Source organism: Pygoscelis adeliae, unplaced genomic scaffold (genome assembly GCF_000699105.1).
Source record: "Pygoscelis adeliae isolate BGI_AS28 unplaced genomic scaffold, ASM69910v1 Scaffold68, whole genome shotgun sequence".
Lineage (NCBI taxonomy): Eukaryota > Metazoa > Chordata > Aves > Sphenisciformes > Spheniscidae > Pygoscelis > Pygoscelis adeliae.
In genome coordinates this window covers 4613267-4631169 of record NW_008825501.1, presented here as the reverse complement: position 1 = coordinate 4631169, position 17903 = coordinate 4613267, and the positions used below count along the sequence as shown (strand labels likewise).

At 51.0% G+C, this 17903-nt stretch overlaps 1 protein-coding gene across 1 annotated transcript in view; it reads left to right on the top strand.

The window, feature by feature from the left end:
* Positions 1 to 16905, top strand: part of NOL6 (nucleolar protein 6 (RNA-associated)) — a 30875-nt gene extending 13970 nt beyond the window's left edge. The window contains exons 19-25 of the mRNA XM_009331561.1: positions 25 to 177; positions 1395 to 1492; positions 2710 to 2834; positions 2995 to 3084; positions 5655 to 5852; positions 15183 to 15284; positions 16519 to 16905. Of these exons, the coding sequence (XP_009329836.1) occupies positions 25 to 177; positions 1395 to 1492; positions 2710 to 2834; positions 2995 to 3084; positions 5655 to 5852; positions 15183 to 15284; positions 16519 to 16668 (916 nt within the window). The 3' untranslated portion in view covers positions 16669 to 16905. The remainder of the gene's footprint in view (positions 1 to 24; positions 178 to 1394; positions 1493 to 2709; positions 2835 to 2994; positions 3085 to 5654; positions 5853 to 15182; positions 15285 to 16518) is intronic.
* Positions 16906 to 17903: the final 998 nt, after the last annotated feature.

The following is a 17903-nucleotide window of genomic DNA, read 5'->3' as shown; positions in this document are numbered from 1 at the left end:
AGGGGCTCGGTCCCCTCCTCACAGGCTCCAGCAGCAGCACCCTGCCTTTGGCAGCACTTGCCGGCTGGCCAAGCGCTGGGTCAGCGCCCAGCTCCTGAGTGACAACATCTCTGAGGAGTGTGTGGACCTCCTTGTGGCATTTCTCTTCCTGCACCCAGCCCCCTTCACGCCGCCCAGGTGAGGATGAGGAGCCCAGGCTGGCCTGATGGGGATTTAGTGCCTTTTTCCTTACCTGGGATAGAGGAGGGATGGGATGCTGCTAGGGCAGGAGGTGCTGGGAGGGTGCACAGCAGTGAGCATGAGGCCCCTGTGCTGCCAAAATGCTGTCCTAAGCCCTGTTGACAGCGGCTGGCCAGAGGAGATGGAGATGCTCCATGCTGCAGGGCTGTGGCTTCCCCCGCCCAGTGCGCTGAGGGGGGGAAGGAGGTAGGGATGGGAGCAAGCGTCTTCATGGCTTCTGGGTGCTGGTGGCACAACCACGGGGTGTCTTGTGCCTTCTTGAGGACTGGTGGGGCCCCTTGTCCTGCGGGGGATGGCCAGGAGAAGCAGGGGTAAGGGCTGCATTGTGGCTACCAGCACGCTGGGGCTCCTGAGTTCCCTCGGAGGGATGTTACGGTGGTGCAGCCTCCCTTCTTCCTAGAGAGGATTCCCAAGGGAACAGTGAGAGGTCAGCCACTGAAAGCTGAATTGGAGTAGCATGTTGGTAAATAACCCCATGGGGCCAGTTGCTTGCTGGCCCCTGTCAGGTGGACGGGATGCGGCCCAGAGGGAGTGAAATGAAGTTCCCAGAGGGAGTGAAATGAAGTTCCCAGAGGGAGTGAAATGAAGTTAAGGGAGTGTTTTTGCTCCGTGTGAAGCCAAAAGGTTATTCTGCCCTGCACTTGGGGTCTGGTTTCCGTCGTCAAAGGAGCAAGGAGTAACAGGCTGATGCCTCGAATGTTTTTCTGTCTCCTAAAATACCCTGCTAGCAGGAGCCCCATCGTCCCAGCTGACTGGCTTCATGCACATGTAGTGTCACAGGGGAAGAGGCACACTGGGAGCTTGGCTGGCATTGTTCAGAGCTGCACTGGATATTGGAGCAGCCCTCTCTCCACCTCCCTCTTGCTCTAACCCTGGGAGTCCAGGTCGGGGGAGTGGTGGGAGATAGGGCGACTGGGGGCAGTGTTTCACTTTTTGCTGGTTTCTTTTACTTGGGGAGGGAGGAACAAGGGAGAAAGACTTTCCCCAGGGATTCAGAGAAGGGGAAGCGCCTCATGCTTATTCTGTACTTCCCTCTCCCACCATGGACATCCCTTCTTGGGCTGCGTGTGCTGGGCATCGCTAAGTCACCCCTGAGCCCCTCTTGCTGCCAAGGGAGCAAATGCTGGTGTTGAACTGTTTTGTCTCGCCTGCAGCTCTCCCCAGGTGGGGTTCCTGCGCTTCCTCGACCTGCTGGCAACCTTCGACTGGAAGAACAACCCACTGATCGTCAACCTGAACGCTGGCCTCACAGGTGAGCAGGCAGCATGCAGGAGAGCTGCAGCGTGAGGGTTTTCAGTCCTCCTTGGTCAGCGCCTGGCTCCAGGGGTCTTAGATACATGAAGGTGCCATGGCTTCTCCTGTGGGCAAGGAGATTTTCCCCTCCTGTAGTCCTGTCCTGCCATGCTTTTGAAGCCCTCTGCTCCTTCGTAGCCATCATTTTTGCTTGAGGCTTTGCCCTGGCTCTTGGGGGCCAAACCTTCAGTTGTGCTGGGAGAGCAGTCGGGCTCTTGAATGGGAAGCTTCAAAGCCTCCTGCGCTGTGTCTGCTTTGAGAGCACTGCTGCACCACTCATCCCGGGGATGATCCTACTAGTCCCTGATTTCAAAACCTGCAAGGGAAAAGGGCTGCAATCCTCCAGGTTTTGTTACCTCCTGAGCATTGAGAATTTCCTGGTAAAGGTCCCTGGTTTCCGAAGGAGCATGTTGACACATCCAAATGGACCTGCCGTCCTGCCCTCTTCCTTGTGTTTTGTCTGTTGATTATCTTTCGGGTACGTGCTGTCTTTGCCCAGGAGCCAGAAAAGACTATGGGATTGCATTGGCTTTGGGTGGTGGTGGGGTCGGGGAGATTGCTACACCCAGCTTTTAAAGCTGATTTATAAGAAAAGGTAAAGCTGCTTGGTAGTGGTGTGTGCAATGCAGGAGGGAGCAGCTGTTTCTGTGGGTTTCAGCACTCCCTCAACTTACTCTTTTTTTGAGAGAGACAGTAGGGTTTTGGAAACTGATATTTTTCTACCCTCCAGCTTTTTTTAATGAACCAAATGGGAAGTGTTTTTGGCCAAAGAGCTATTTTTTTTCCTCACTTGAGAGGGGTGTGTGTGTGGGAAGTAGAAAACTCTTTGGGTACAAACTCTTGTTAGCTTATAATGTGAGTTCCCAGCCCGTGTCAGTCCCGGTGCCTGCCGTGTCTTGAGCCATGTCTGGGCCTGCCTGGCTGGGTTTAGAGCAAAGGTCCACCTAGCCCTGCATCCTGTCTCCAAAACTTCCTGCAGGTGGATGCTGAGGGAAGCGTGAGAGCAGAGCAAGCCCACGGCGATGGAGCTCTGGTTGCACGTGGACTGTGGGATCAAAGGGTGGGAGAGGATAAAGCCTGTTGTACTGCCCTTTTCTGGGCTGCAGCACATGGGCGAGAGGGCTGGAGGGCTGTGGATGGGGCAGAACATCTCACCCATCTGCTTGCCCTCACCAGATGCTGACCTCACAGAGATCAAGAACAAGTTTGTGGCTGCTCGGTCTCGTCTCCCCATCATGTTCATCGCCACCCCCAAAGACCAGTGGAGCTCCATGTGGACCCAAGAGCGACCCTCAGCGCAGGTGTGCTGGGCCCTCTGTCCTTGCCCCATGGTGGCTGCTGGCTTGGGGCAGTTCCTTGCTCCCAGTGCTGGAGCCAGCTCCAATGGCCCTGTGAGTGAGCGGGGTCCCTGCTACATCCAGGACTGCCGAGTTTCACCCTCTGGCTTTCTTCCCTCCGCAGATCCTGCAGCGCCTTCTTGTGCTGGCCTCAGAGTCTCTCCGTGCCCTGGAGGAGCAGCTCATGGACCCGCTCAACAGCCAGGATGTAAAGGTAACCCCTTGGAGTGCCAGCACAAGGATTTTCAGGCTCTGGCTAAGCATACTGGTCTTCAGTGATGATTGCTGGGATGTGTTAGTAGGATTCAGGCTGTGGCCACGTGTGGTTGCCCCAGGATGAAGAGCAGCAAGGATGGGAGCTGGGAGGCTGGTGCCCCGCTGTGCCACCTGGCTCCTGGGGGACCCAGCTCTGGATAGCAACTTGGGATGAAATATCATTGACTGGGGAAAATTTATTTTGTATTCTCTGGTTTTCTTGGGGCACAAGCAAACCTGCAATGTTCCCCTGCAGAATTGGTTGCATGTCCGTGGCTGGAGCACATGGTGCCTCTGGGAGACTCTGTCTTGGTGTAGCTGTGCAAATCTGGCTTGTGTGCTTGAGTCTAACCAAGCCCAGGGTGGTGGTGGTTTTGGCAGGACGCTAACAGGCACTTTAGGAAGATGTGATTTTGGTTTGAGCAGAGGAGCAAGGCCATATGTAGTTTAACCCTCTTCATTTTCTCTTTTAAGTTAAAACATCCATTACTCAAATGGACCTGCGAGATGCAGACAGTTATTTGCCCTTTGAAGGGAGATACGTGTGTTTTGGAGGGAGCTTGTTGGTATACCGAGTAGTGACTTAGGCAATTGAAGCTGAGAGGACTCAAAAAGCCAAACAGTGGTTAGATATGACAGATTCACCTTAGAAAAAAACCCACACAGAGTGGTTTTTTTTTTTCCTGCCTAGGCAATATAAAAAGGATTTACCGACCTTGCTTTCAGTTCTGCTGTGTTTTGCGCTGGAAGTATTACAGGGGTGAGATCTACTTGAGGTGGGAGCAGTGTGTGCTAACTGGGCTACGAAGGGGTGAGATGCTGTACACGTGAGATGTGCCTGGTGTGCCACAGTTGCAGTGTGGACCCAAGTCTGAAACCCAAGAGGTGCCGTGTGTACTGGAGGGTGGTTAGCTCCTGAAACAAGCTGCCACCTGTCCAGCATCCTCCCAACTCCTCGACTCAGGCTCCTTGGTCCTCCTTCCCCCTCCCCTCCCCTTGGCCATTGCAGCAGGATCCTTTGTCATCTCCAGGGTGTCCCTCTGGTCTGTACCAGCATCCTCCCAGGCCTGCATCATTCCTTAGGGATAAACATGGGATGCTGTTTCCAGGGCTGCTAATCTGTTTAAGCAAAGCGTGGGGACGGGAGGAGGAAAGAGTCTTTCCAGTGCAACTTGGAGTTGCCTCCTCTTCCCATGTATCTAAGAGAGTGCTCCAAGTTTTTTTTGTCTGCATTTGAGTCGCTTGGGGATGTGCCTGCTCTCATGCAGATGCAGACATGGGTTTGTGAGGTCTGTTTCTTTGCCCCCAGGGGGATACAATAAGCCATGGACTTGGTCAGCTGGGTGGGAAAGGGGGTCTCTGTGGACCAGAGCTGGGACTCAGTGCTGGTCACTGGTGTTCTTCATGTGTGTTCTCCCCAGCCTGGCTATAAAATAGCTCCGAGCAGTGGGTTTTCTGCCAGCACCAAGTTGGGCAGTGTCCCACGCCTCTGTTCATGTCCCTGCATCATTTATTCCACAAAAACATACACATAGTTTTAATTTTTTTTCCATTTTAATACAACTGTACCCACTGTGCCAGATCCTGCCTGTCCAAATATTTATGTGGTTGGGATTGCTCCCCTCCATTAATGGGGCTTGCTCTCATCCTCTGTCTGCTTAATGGAAGATGCTGCTGCCCTCTGGGGCAACTCCTGTTGGACAGATGGGACTGTCCTGTTATTACAGAGCTCCTCATGTCCCCTGGGTGTCGTTTGTCTCCTGTTAGCTTCTTGACTCCCCTCTTTGTTCTGAGACTCTGCCACATGTGGTGCGGTTGCCTGTCTCAGCTCACCGTCTGTCCCTCTCTCGACTGCCCACCCCACTGTCGTGCGCTCAGGTGGGCTTTCTGGGGTCTCTGGTCAGGGCTGGAGAGGACCACATTGGCCCCGTGGGAAGCTCTTCTCCAGGGACTGTCCCCAAGTCCTGGGGACAGCGGTTAGATTTTTCTGCTGATCTGGGAAACCAATAACATAAAGAGTGTAGTCCTTCTGGCTAGATGTCTGATGTGGGTAGGGAGCATCTCCCTTCTCTAAGGGTTGAGCTTGCTGTACAGTTGGGCTGTGGCAATCGAGTGTGTCCTTCCTGGTGCACTTTGGGGGTTCAGAGAACATTTAGCCCATCTGCCAGAAGATGGCCATGGGGGAACCACCTTGCTCTCGACAAGAGTCCTGGTTACAGCACTAGCATGGGGTATAGGGGAGTGAGGGTCACATCCTTCTGATGTGAGCAGAGCCCATGCTGGAATGGGAACGTGCCTCAGCCCAGAGGGAATTGGGTGGCCAGTACTGGCTGGAGCTCCCCGTGGCTCCACCACAGCTGTGTTTTTTCTGTGGATGTTTTGGCAAACTTAATCTCACAAAAAGTTTGGCTTTGGTTTACTGCTTTCTAAAAAGGGAATAAAATGCAAGCGAGGACTTGGGAAACCTCTCTCATCTCTTCTGCTCGCCTGTGTCCTATATTGAGTAGCACTGGTCTCTTCTCCCTGCAGATGGTCTTCCGCCCTCCTTTGGACTTTTACGACGTCCTAATCCACCTGAATCCAAACCAGATTCCTCGGCATCTAGAGAGCGTGGACCGGCCACTAAAGTCGTTTTCCCGGGGCGTGGTGAAGAACAGCACTGCAGTGAAGATCCTCTTTCCTGTGGTGGATTATGACCCTGTACAGTGTTACCTCCAGGAGCTGAGAGTAAGCACAGCCCTTTGGGGAGGCATAGGGGGCTACCTGCCTAAGGGGGAGCTGCCTTCTGGCATTCAGGTCATTAGTTGCCTGCCGCTGCAGGACCTAGTTGGTGACATCTTTATGTATTTTGCATGTCATGGTCTTTGTGTGCATCTGAAATCGCTTCTTCAGCAGAAGACCTGGTGAATGAATCACCCATTCCATGGAAATGGGAGTGCTGCTGATGTGAGAATGACCTCAGATACAAAGCACCTGGAGCTTTTGATGAAGAATACGATATTTCAGTGCAAAAGTATCTTTAAGCCATTTGTCTCTAGTCTGTTAATTGACTTTTTGTGACTTCTTGCACCAACTGGGGTGCATGATGGACAGTAGCTACCCGTATTTTCTGGGGGGATGTACAGGAATCCATGGCATGGTACCCATAGGGCTCCTGCTGTTAGGCCAATCGTTGCATGAGCCGTAGATGCTGAATATTGGTCACAGGATGGTTTCTCTGGGGCTGGTTATATGCATGATGGCAGAGGAAGTTGGTAATGTGGGTATATGGAGAACATCAGTATCCAAAGTTACCAACCCAGTGCTTTTCTACTGTGTAGCCATGCCAAAGCCTCAGCAAGCTGGGGAAATATGCAAGATGCTGGGTGGCAGCAGTGATCCACACTGGATCTGGACAGCCAACGCTTCGCAGGTGTTCAGCCTCTGCCTCTTTGGCCCTTCCCAGCTTTGCGTGCAGTAGCTGAGTAAATGTTAGTGTGCAGTCATCCCTTACCCACAGAAGTGCTGTGAGCAGTGTCAGAACTGCTGTAGGAATTGTAGGCTGGCTTCGGCAGGAGGGGTGCTGCGGAGGTGTCTGGCCCCGTTCCCCACTCAGGGCAGAGCCTGCTTTGATGTTACAGCAGGCTGTGCAGAGCCCAGTCCTGTTGAATGCTGACTGTGTCCAGGGGTGGAGATTTCCCACCTCCCTGTCCCAATGTTTGGCCACCATGGTGAACATTTGTTTCCTAATATCTGACTGGGATTTCCCTTGTTGCAGCAGGCTCTTCAGGTCCCTGCGGCAGCCGGGCTGTGCTAGTGGCAGCTTGCTGGAAGGCAGAGCTGGAGCTGGAGGGGCTTCAGCTTTAGCTGTGCTCTGGCAGCTCCTGGCTGTGGCCCTCCCGGCCCTCCTGGGCAGCATTGCAGGTCAGAGGGTTTTCCTCTTGCCCTTCTCCTGACCAACATGCCAGGAGGGTTTTGTCCACCTTCCTGTACGCTTCTCTTGCCTGAAGATTTGGTATCAGCTTCTCTCCAAGCTTGCGTTGGGGAAGGAGGTGTGCCCACAAAAGAAAAACAGTTTTTGGGTAGCATCTCTTCTCTTCCTGCGCTGCCTCCTGCAGGCTCTGCAGGGTTTAGCATTTGCTGGTCCCCAAGTTGGCTAATCCTGCACAGCCACCGAGCATTTTGGCGCTGCTGCCGCCAGGCTCAGTGGTGGTGGCAGCTGCAAGGAGGGACAGCAGAAAGGGCCAGATCTTACCTCCAGGTCCATAGAAGGAATTGCAGAGGTGCCTGAATTAAAACTCCAGTTCAGGCTGGAAGATGCTGGGCCCTTTAGGTTCAGGCTCCCCTTTCACTTTAACCCAGGTAGCTTAGGAGGTGGCCAAAGAAAACTTGGAAGGGTTTCTCTGAAGGTTTCCTGAACCCTAGGCACAGCCCCGCTGCCTGCCAGCTGCATTTTGTACAGATCTCTGCCCGGTCTATGGGTATCTGCTGTGGCTTCAGTGGAGCTGCCAGGTCTAGCAACGTGCAAGCTCAGTCCTTCTGTTACCCGCAGCAGGTTGGGACAGTTGGGGGGGGGGGGGGGACATATAAGCATTAAACCCATCATCACAAGCATTTCTTGGATTAAACACCACTTGTACAAAACTGTTCTGCTCTATTATTTACTAGCTGGTTTCCTAATGAGAGACAGGGATGCATGCAAGAACTCTTTAAATTGAGGAAGACCTCAAATTGTCCCACAATTTCCCTGCAAGTAGCACTGCTTGTTTAGCTGGAGAGTCATGGAGGAGAAGAGCGGGGAGAGAAGGTGCTTAGTGCTCTCCTGTCTTCAAGCAGGAAGGTGGTTTTGAAACTGGATGTCCTGCAGGACACATTGCAGAGAGTATTTGGGGGGTTTCTGGGGGTCCAGGATATGCAAGAAGGAGGTGGAGAAGCATCCTGCACGAGACTTTTAAAAGGGAGCAGGAAGCACAGCAACTGGGAATTGTTCACTATTTCACTCTTATCTGGCATCTGGATGTGGGGAGGAATATCAAGACTGGCCTCTCTCTTCTGTTCCCTGTATGATGAGGATTTCACCTGCCACCATGAAACCTCAACCAAGAAGCATAGATCTGGGTATGAAATGGAGTTTCTTAAGCCTGAAATCTCTCTCCATGCCATGCTGGAAGAGGGGGTTAGAGTTGAATGGAGCCTATCAGCAGCTGCCAAGGCTCTGGAGGTGCCTGCATGCACGTGGCCAGAGCCTCTGCGTCTCTGGAGGGGTCGGGGCTAAGTGGCTCTCACGGAGATGTGGCAGGAGGCTGACTTTGTGCTCAAAGAGGAACTGGAGGCTGTTGGTGGTGGGGGGGGGGAGCCGATGAGGAGAGCAGGCTCCTTGGTGAGGCTGTTAACAGGCTTGCAGCAAATCATGCTGTGTATCAAGGCACTCAATCAGGAAACTTATTGGGGTGTGTTGCAGTTTATAGGACTTTTTTGTACTTCTAGTCAACTCAGTGTCAGCAAATGGCTCCAGAAGTGAAAGGTGCAGAAGAGACTTCTCTGGAAAGCAGCTTTCATTATCCTTTAAGCAATTATGACTTAATGGATCCAATTATGACTTAATTATGACATCCAAACTGAATTTTTACTGTCTGTTTTCTGTAGTACAGGTAATAGTAGACTCTGAATAGGGTTTGGTTGGGTTACAGATTGCAGCTGGTCCTAAATCCAATATACTAACATCCCAGTGAAGAAACATGGATATGAGCAAAGGTTGCATTGCCTCACTGGAAGCAGTGTTGCGTTTGCTTAGTGCCTCTCATTCTTTGGCCCGAGGGTGCTTGGGAGGAACAGAGCAGGAACTGGTCACAGGTTTCTCCAAAGAGCGAACTATGGGGTAGAGAGCTTGAAATCTGCCTCGGCAGCCCTGGCTGGGGGGCTTTTCTTCCTCTTGAAGGCTCTGAGATAGGTATGGCTGTGTTCCCTTGTGGCTGTCGTATTGGAGGTATCTTGCAGTACCAGTTCACTTGGCTCTTGTAGCTTCCAGATCAGTAGCAGGCAGACCTGAAGAGGCTGATGAATATCTCTTTCTGGGCAAACAGGTGTTTCTTCTGGAAAAATCAGAGAGGTGATGCTGCACGTGCTCTCCAGTAACTCAGCCACATCCACCTCTGTGTTGGAGGGCCTCAAAAGCTGACTTTTCACTGCAGGGTCACCAGCAAGCAGGTGATGCATACTGTCCGTTGAAACTACCCCATCAGAAATCATCCAGCTTCGTGTCTCAGTGTACCAGTGTTGTTGCTTGAAGGCAAGACCTGTGCATCAGCTTTGTGCTTTGACCTGGCTTTGATTGGTAGCCTCTTCAGCACCTTTGCATTTCTTCTTTCCTGGCTTCTGCTTCTCAAAGCAGTGTTCAGCTCATCCTCATCCTGAAGGCTGGGAGCCCCAGGGGTGATCCAAACGCAGCAAGAAGTTGGTGCTGGAAAGGAGTGTGGTGACAGCAGTGAATCCTTACAAGAGATTTTGGATGAGAAGGCACTTGGGTACAGAACTGGCTGGCTTTGACGCAGAGTAATTTGCTCTCCCTTAATAGTACAAACCACAGAATTGAGCAACAAACAGGGTTGTAGCCGAGGCTGGCAGGGCAGCCGTGGTGGGTTTATAGCAATGAAGGGAAACATCTGCCATGCAGTGATGCTGTGGGATTTTGTTCTCTTCTATGGGCAGAAAAGAAACATCTGCCCTTCTCTGAGCTTGCCACGTGAAAAAGGGATTTAAATGCCCAGGCATATTGATTGAGTTGAGAGGGGCAGGGATTTAGCATCTTTCCTGGTTACTGGGCCAAGGACACTAGGGAACTCACTTTTCTCCTGTCCAATCTGTTTGCTCCTGAGAGGTCCCTGTTCCTCTCAAATCAAAGGGGTTACCAAGGCAGGAGTGCTCTGGAGCTGAAGGAGTGCTGCGTGCCTTCCCCAAGGAGCCTAATCAGAGGAGAAAATGAAAGGAGGAGAGGTGTTGAGTCCTGACTGCTTTAATTTTTCCTGCTCCAAGGAGATGTGCTGCAGGAGCTGGTCTGATGGAGTTGCTGTGGTGCCTCGGAGGCTCTGGATAGAGATGAAAGGCTGGTCATGGGATTCAGACGGCAAATTCTTCAATTCTAGGACAGATCTGATAGACTCCCAGAACAGACCTTTTCTGTCCAGATGAGAAGGCTTTGCAGACAGACGCTTTTGAGGGAAAGCAGGTGCCAGACGTCCTGCAGAGAGGGCTTCCCTGGAGCCCGTCACCAGCCTCCCTGGTGCCTACGGTCTCGAGCACCTCAGCGAGCAAACCCTGGGTCCGGTCCCAGCGGGTATTCTCCAGCAAGGCTAAATGAAGTTTAAGTGTCTCAGAGATCCCACGGAAGCCTCATTTGTTGTGACTGCTGGTCTGTGTCGTGGTGGCTGTCGAACTGCAGAACCCCCAGCTGTTTGCTGGGGACGTGGTATGGGAAGGCTCAGCCTGCGCAGCTCTCACTCCAGGGTGGCTTGGCTGTCCTTGAGCTCAAGGAATGATCTTTCTGCCCGCAGCCTGTGAGTCCTGTGGATATACTTGCCATGCCCATCTGCATGCATTCAGGAGCTCACAAAGCCCAAAGGCTCTGGTCACCTCCCCAGGGTCCAGAGCTGTTCTCTCATGGTGGGGAAAATCGGATGAAGCTGCCTGTGCCATGTCCATCTGCATGTCTATAATGGCTGTTAGAAGACCTAACATTTCTTACTGGGTCTTTGGTCTCAGTGGGTCAGTGAATGCAAAGCGCTCTCTTTCACTGAGATTTAGCCTTCTCTGGCTACACATGTCTATCAGACAGCTTGTGGCAGAGGGGCTGCCCATCATGTACATGGGAGATCTCTCCCGTGCAGATGAGCAGGAAAATGTTTCCTGCTTTACTGTAAACATCCTTCCCTCTAAAACAATGTTTTGCATTTCTTGCACCTTCAGACAAGACCTATCAGGAATACTTACAGTCCATTCCTTTCTTCCTCCTACGGTGTAGGAATGTGTATCTTGCTACTGCATGTTAGGAAGGAATTAATGATATTAAAAGTTCTCAGTCTCTTACAATATATAAGCTGTGGTTACGGGAGGTAGCTGGAACTGGTGAAATCTTTTCAGGTCAGACTGCTCCCTTCCTGTTTTGACTGACAGGCCTGACTCCTCCTGTGGTGACTTCCAGACAGGCAGAGATGAACTGAAAAAGCTCCATGGGCTCTTGTAGCACAGAGGAAACCTTCCTGTCTGGACCTATGCCCTCGGAGGGGCAGAGGTGGCAGGAAATTCCCTGCTCTTACAGCTTCAGAGCAGCTATGTGACCCTTAGCGTAGTGCCCAGGGTTGGGGGTGGATGCACATGCATGTGCATAGGCACACAGGAATGCATGTGCCTATCAAGGTATCAGCCCCTCGTGCTCCTTGGGTGAGCTCAGAGGGTACCTGTGGCTATGTTTCTCCTGTGTTGGTAATGCCTTCCTAGATGTCTGCCTTGGATTCATCCCATAGGAAGCAACTGAAGACGTTCATCTCAGATGGTTTGGTGGATTGGTGGACAAGACATGTTTTCTAATGCAGCCAGGAGTACATGGGTGGCTTTTTTCCTTGTCTTACTTCTTTGCCGCTGCCCCAAACCCCCAGGACAAGGATGTGCGTGTGGCTCCGATGAGGCACTCAAGAGGTGGAAAAGTTTGGATCATTTGAAATACCTTTTACCAGGTGAATCCCAAACTTAACACCCAGGTTTCATTTCTCTTTTAAAACCCCTCTGACACAGAATTAACCCCAGCCTGGTTTTCTCGACACTGCTCCTTGCTCTGTTTGGGTGTGGGGGAAGGCTCTGTCTGTATCACATAACCTGTGAGCACCAGGGCAGGTCGCAGTAGGATGACAAGGACCTTAAAGTGTTAACTACAAATGTAGTCGTTTGTTGGAAGTAAGTAGCTTTAATAGCGTTTTATGCTGGTAGATCCCTTGCTGAGAGCACTTAAAATGTTCTAAGCACTGAGCAAATGTTGATTGATGCATTTGCCACTTGAACTGCCATCACACCAGGAAGAGCTGGTAGGCACATTTTGGGTGCGGAGGCCTCCCCAAACGGCTCATCTTTTTCCAGCAGCTGGAAATGCAATTATGATGCAATGAGCCTGATCTCTGCGTATAAGTAGGAGCTGTGAAAAAATGGGTGGATAAAGGGTTAGGCCAAAAAAGCCCACCCCTAAACAACAACAATGTAGTTGCTTAACTAGCAATGAGTGTTTACCTCATTGCAAAATCCATGCTTCAGCCTGAGCTGCTTAATCCAGTAATCCCATTTTAGATCAGGGTATTGTTCTACTCACCACCTTTCCCCATCCTTTCATTCGAACAACCCAGATGGCTCTTTACAGACCTTGGGCTAATCTTCTTCCAGGTGCCACGTACCCCTTCCCCGGACTATTAGGCTCCTCTGAATCACAGCCCTGAGCTTGCAGGCCCCCTGTGCCTCTGCAAGATGCGAAGCAGCTGTAAGTTTTGCTGATGGCAGGGATCCTCCTGATCAGGGAGAGCTTTCCCTGGGCCTTTAAAGCTGAATTGCAACCAAAGATAACAGCAGCTCAAGAAGGGAGTAGAGGTTCAAATGTACTCCCTGTCTTTTCTCCTTTTTCTTTTAAACTTTCCCTTGACGAAGGTGTTTGCAGGTTCAGGCAAGCCCAGTGGCACTGGGCATGGAGCATGGGATGTGGAAAGGGAGGTGAACTCTGTTTGCTTTTACTCCCCAAGCCTCTGTACAAACAGAAGTGTGGTGACTAATACACCAGACCCTTTTAATGCTGCAGTTTCCCAAGAGTTGAATGTGCATCTCTGCAGCTCAGTGGAGCTGGCCTGAAGCACTGTCACGTGGACAACGCTGGGAGCAGTGCAAGTGCAGAAGCTTGCCCTTTGCTGGGATTTTGAACTGGATGCCATCCTTTTAACATCTGCCCTCTGCTCTCCACTGTCTGGATAAAAGGTGCTGGGTGTCAGGCCGAGCAGTGGTTTTATTGGGAAATGAGCTGTGCCTGAGAGGACTCCTTCCCTGCAAATGCTCCTGGCTCCTGTCCAGCAAGACATGCCTGTAAAAAATACCTTTCTTGTAGGGAGCCTTGCGTAGCGCTCAAGACCTCGCCCTGTAGAGTAGCGGGGCTTTTTCAGGTTCTCACATGCTCTGCTCCCCGCTGCTTCGGAAAGCTGCACGTTGGCGGTCAGCGTGCTTCTTGCCCTTCATTGAGCTTTCCCTCCCTCCCGCTGTTTGCCTTTCGGCAAAAGGAGGAGTATTCCCTGTTGACTGGGCTCTGAGCGTAACCCGTCACTCTCAACTGAGAAATGCCAGGGCGGGTTGCCTCTTTCTCAATGTATTTTTAGACAGTGGTTTTTCTAGCCAGTTTGGCGAGCTAATGCCTTGACCAGCCTTGCCCCCATGAAGATCCCATGAAGTGGGATGAGCTGGCAGGTCCCAAGATCTTCCCAGCTTGATGGCCTAATCTGTTTGTGATACTTCCAAGTCCAAACTCATAAATCTGGCTCTGAAGGTTGCAGACAACACCACCCCTCCCTGCTTATCAGGTCTTTATTCTTAAAATGCCACCCCACCCTTTGGGATCACTGGTAATACCAACCCAATCCATGTTTTTTTCCTCCTACTGCAATCCTGGTATGTCCATACAAGGCCCCTTCCAAGCTTGCCTTTGATGTTAGTTTTTTTTCATGCACATCCTCATGAAAACCTCATGATACAATGATGCCAACAGAGACTTCTCTTTGTAAGAGCATGGCTGAGTTGCAGCTGGGGAAACTAAGGGGATGGAGGAGAAGGATGAAGAGGGAGCAGAGGGTCTATATTTCTTGCAGTAGGTTGCTCCAAAGCTGGTGAGGCCATGTGCAGAAACTTGTCCTGTACTGATGCTGGAGGCTGTTTGCTCTGCCTAGTAAACATGTGCCATTGCCTGACGTTAACCCCCACCAAGATGAATGAGTGTCAGGGAGCAGCTTCTTGGCTGTCTTGGTCAGCTACGCTCGGGATGCATATCTCCAGGTACCAGCGTGTTGGGTGCTGAGCTGTAGGGCCAGACTTTTGGGTTCGAAAAGTTGCTTGCACCCAGTGTTGTTTACTTCTGCTGCAACGCTCATCCCCTGCCTTCTTGCGGTGCTGGGAATCCAGCTTGCGTGGGCTTGGGGGAAACCAGACTGTGGACTTCAGTCATCTCTTTATGCAAGATCTCTTTCTGAGCTCTCCTGCCCAGCACCACCAAAGGAGCTACTCATTGACACAGCTGCTGAAACATGGGAGCAAGGAGAGCAGATTCCTGCAGTGCCTCCATTGAGCATTTCATCTGTTTGCACCTCACAGGACTTTGTGTTACTTAAATTTTCTGCTGTTACGTTTCCTTTTGGGACACTGTGTGCTGACAGCACAGGTGGGGTTTGTCCTGGGGGAAGAAGGAGCTTTGATACCTTTGTTGCACAGATTGCAGTGCTGGCCTCCAGTGAAAGATCCTTGACTGGGATTGGTCTTTGCTGCCACGTAGTGAAATGTATTGTGGCAGGATTGCCTGCTGGGCAGGGCCCGACTCTTGCATCTGATGCACTGTGAAATCTTGGATATGGCTGTTGGACACTAGGATAAGACAGCTTGGTAGTGCCAGATCCAGCTGATGGGGACCATGGTGAGGAACACTGAGTGGGTTGTTACCTAAGGGGTCCAACGTCCTAAAGCTGGATGCTGATTTCTGAGTGCTCTTGCAAGCCTGTGGGAGGTGGTGGATCATGTTTCTGGTCTCTGGGATGGCAAGAGGTAGCAATGAGGTCTGCATGCAAAACCTGGAGGCAGTGCACTGTATCCGTCAAGGCTGGGGGAAAAGAGGCAGTAGGAGGCACCTAGGGCTTGTCCATGGGCTGCCAGTTGCTTTCCTTGTTGGGAATCCACTGGAAGAGTTGCAGCTTTGGTGCTGGCTGGTGTGGAGCTACTGTGTGTTCCTGTGTAAGGAGACTGAATCAGGGACAGGCTCTTGCTGTGGGATGTCTGGCACAACCTCTGTTTTCTACCCAGGACGCCTTCAGTGATCTCGCCTTGTTCTTCTATGACAAGCATGGTGGGGAAGTGATTGCAGTTTTGTGGAAACCTTTGAGCTTTCAGCCTCAGCCTTTTAAGGTGAGTTCTTGACTATACTTTAAGCGTCATGTTACCTTTATGCCCTGAAAGCTTGGAGGGCTTCTTTTCAGCATTGTAATTGCTTTGTCTAACTCATCAGCCCCAAAGCCCTTTGAGAAATGGTGCTCATACTTCTGTCCCTTCTTAGAAAGGGTGAAACTGAGACAGGGCTGTGGCCACAGTGCCCCTAGTCATCAGCAGAGCTGAGAAGGGAACGTGTGTCCCTGGACAAGCCCCAGCACCATGATCATGCATCAGAATGGTGCTCTCTGTCCCAGGTGCTGTTCTCTGGTCCCCTCCTGGGAGATGGGTGATGCCTCGTTTGCCAAAGACATTTGGTGTGTGCAGCAGGCTGTCCCATTCTTGTGGCTTTGGCTGGCTTACCCAGAAATACCCAACCTGCAAGAAGCTGAGGTGGCAAGCCTAGGTTCATAGTGCCCAAGTCCTGTTGATGTACAGAGATATTTTCCAGCTATATTGTGTGGGTTGGCAAACTCTAGAGGGTGGTTAAGCTAGGTGTGAGGCATGCTGGAATGATTCATGCTGCTTTCTATGAAAGAAAAGACGCAAAGAAACCAGTGACTCATGGCTCAGAGTTGGCAGCCCAGGCTCTTCTGCTGTCAGTCTCTGCGTGATTTATCTCCCCTCTCTTCATGGCCAGAGGGCATTGGCCATTCAGCCTAGCTGCAGTTGTGAAACCCAGTTATTCACAGTGGTGAAATGAGAGGAGATGCATCTGAACTGAATGTGGCTTGATTAAACATGAGGGTTTTTTTACTGGTGGAGCCAAGGATCTGTTCCCACTCAAGGTCTTGACACCCAACAAAGAGCAGAGCAGAGCCCAGGCAGCTCTTACTCAGGGTCATGGTGTGGTCCTTTTTGCATACCCCATCTGCTCTGCTTACACAAGCTCTGCCATGCACCTCCTGCACACTCTTTTCCCATCTCCACCATGCTCCTGGCCATTGCTTCTCTTCCTTCCTTGTGGTCTTCGGACTGTGGCTCCAGGGTAAACCCTAAAAGGGGCTGGAAGGGCCACTCTTTATTAGGTCGAATAATGAGCGATGATGGTGTTGAGAAGTGAAGTTTAGAAAATAGGGTGTAGTGGTGTGGCAGAGGCTCGATGTGATGAGGCACGAGAACAATCTACTTCTCCTATTTGGGGCTTGCAGAGGTTGCGAAGCAGCTCTGAGCAGGTGCTCCCGTTTGTGCAATGTTTGTGTGTGTCCTGCAGGTCTCCAGCATGAAAGGAAGGATGGTGACAACGCTGAACAACGAGCTGGTCTGCATTCCCAATGTGGAGGCAATTCTGGAGGACTTCGAGGTTTTGGGAGAAGGCCTGGTCAAAAGCATTGAAGCTCGTACAGAGAAATGGACTATCTGAGGTCACTGCGAGATGTCCGAGGGACCTGTCCTGTGGCAGAGTTCGTTCATTCTGGGACTGTTCTTTTTTATAAATCAGTCCTAGGAAAGGCTTTCAGCTTTTTAAATCCCAGAACTGTGTGTTTTACTCTATTTATATGCCTTGATCAGAAAAGTGATGGGACCTGTTACTGTTTTCAAGAATACAAATGCCTTTTTATTTTGAAGAAAATATAAAGATGGGATAAAGTTTTTGAAAGTGTTCCTGTTCATTGTAGGAAACAAGTCTGTGTTCACATGAAAATGTCAAGGCCTGAAAATTCTGGCTCAGGTGTGCATTGGGAAGGCAGTTTCCTAGTTCAATAGAGAGTTCATAGCAGCTGCTGTTATTCTAGTGGTTAGCAAAACCAAAGAAACACTGAATCATTCAAAAATGACCAGATTATTCCCTTCTAGTCAGCCCTGGTGAGACATATCTGGCATGCTGTGTCCAGTGCTGGGCTCCCCAGTAAAAGAGAGACATGGACACACTGGAGTGGGTCCAGTGAAGGGCAAGGAAGATAATAAAGGGGTTGAAGCTTCTGTCATATGGGGAAGGGCTGCAGGAGCTGAGGTTGTTCAGCCTGGAGAAGAGAAGAGAAGGCTCAGGGGGATCTTACCAATGTGTATAAATACCTGATGGGGGAGTAAAGAAGATAGAGCCAGGCTCTTAGTGGTGCCCAATGATGGGATGAGACATGTAAATTGAAATGCAGGAAATTCTACTTAAAACACTTTTTTTACCATGAGGGTGGTTGAACACTGACACAGGTTGCCCAGGGAGGTGGTGGAGTCTCCGTCCTTGGAGATATTCAAAACCCAACTGGACATGGTCCGGGGCAGCCTGCTCTAGGTGACCCTACCTGAGCAGGGGTGTTGGGTTATTTCTCTCGTGTGAAATGATCACGGGGACTCCTGAAGGGGAAAGTGAGAGAAATAAGAGGGAGCGAATGCACTAGTCCCACTCCCTCTTCTGATGGAGGCAGCATGCGTGTTCCAACAGCAAAGTGTGGGTGAATCACATACAGAGTAAATAAAACAGGCTTGGTGACAGCAGATATTGAAGAAACAAAAAATAGATCAGGCTTGGAAAGGCAAGTGGATGTTCAGGCGTTTTGATAACTGTAGACAATTGTCGCTTGGTAAGGAGCATTTGGGATGGGATATTAAATCTTGCTTCAAGACCTACTGGCCTCTCCAGCTGTTGGAAGTGGGTCC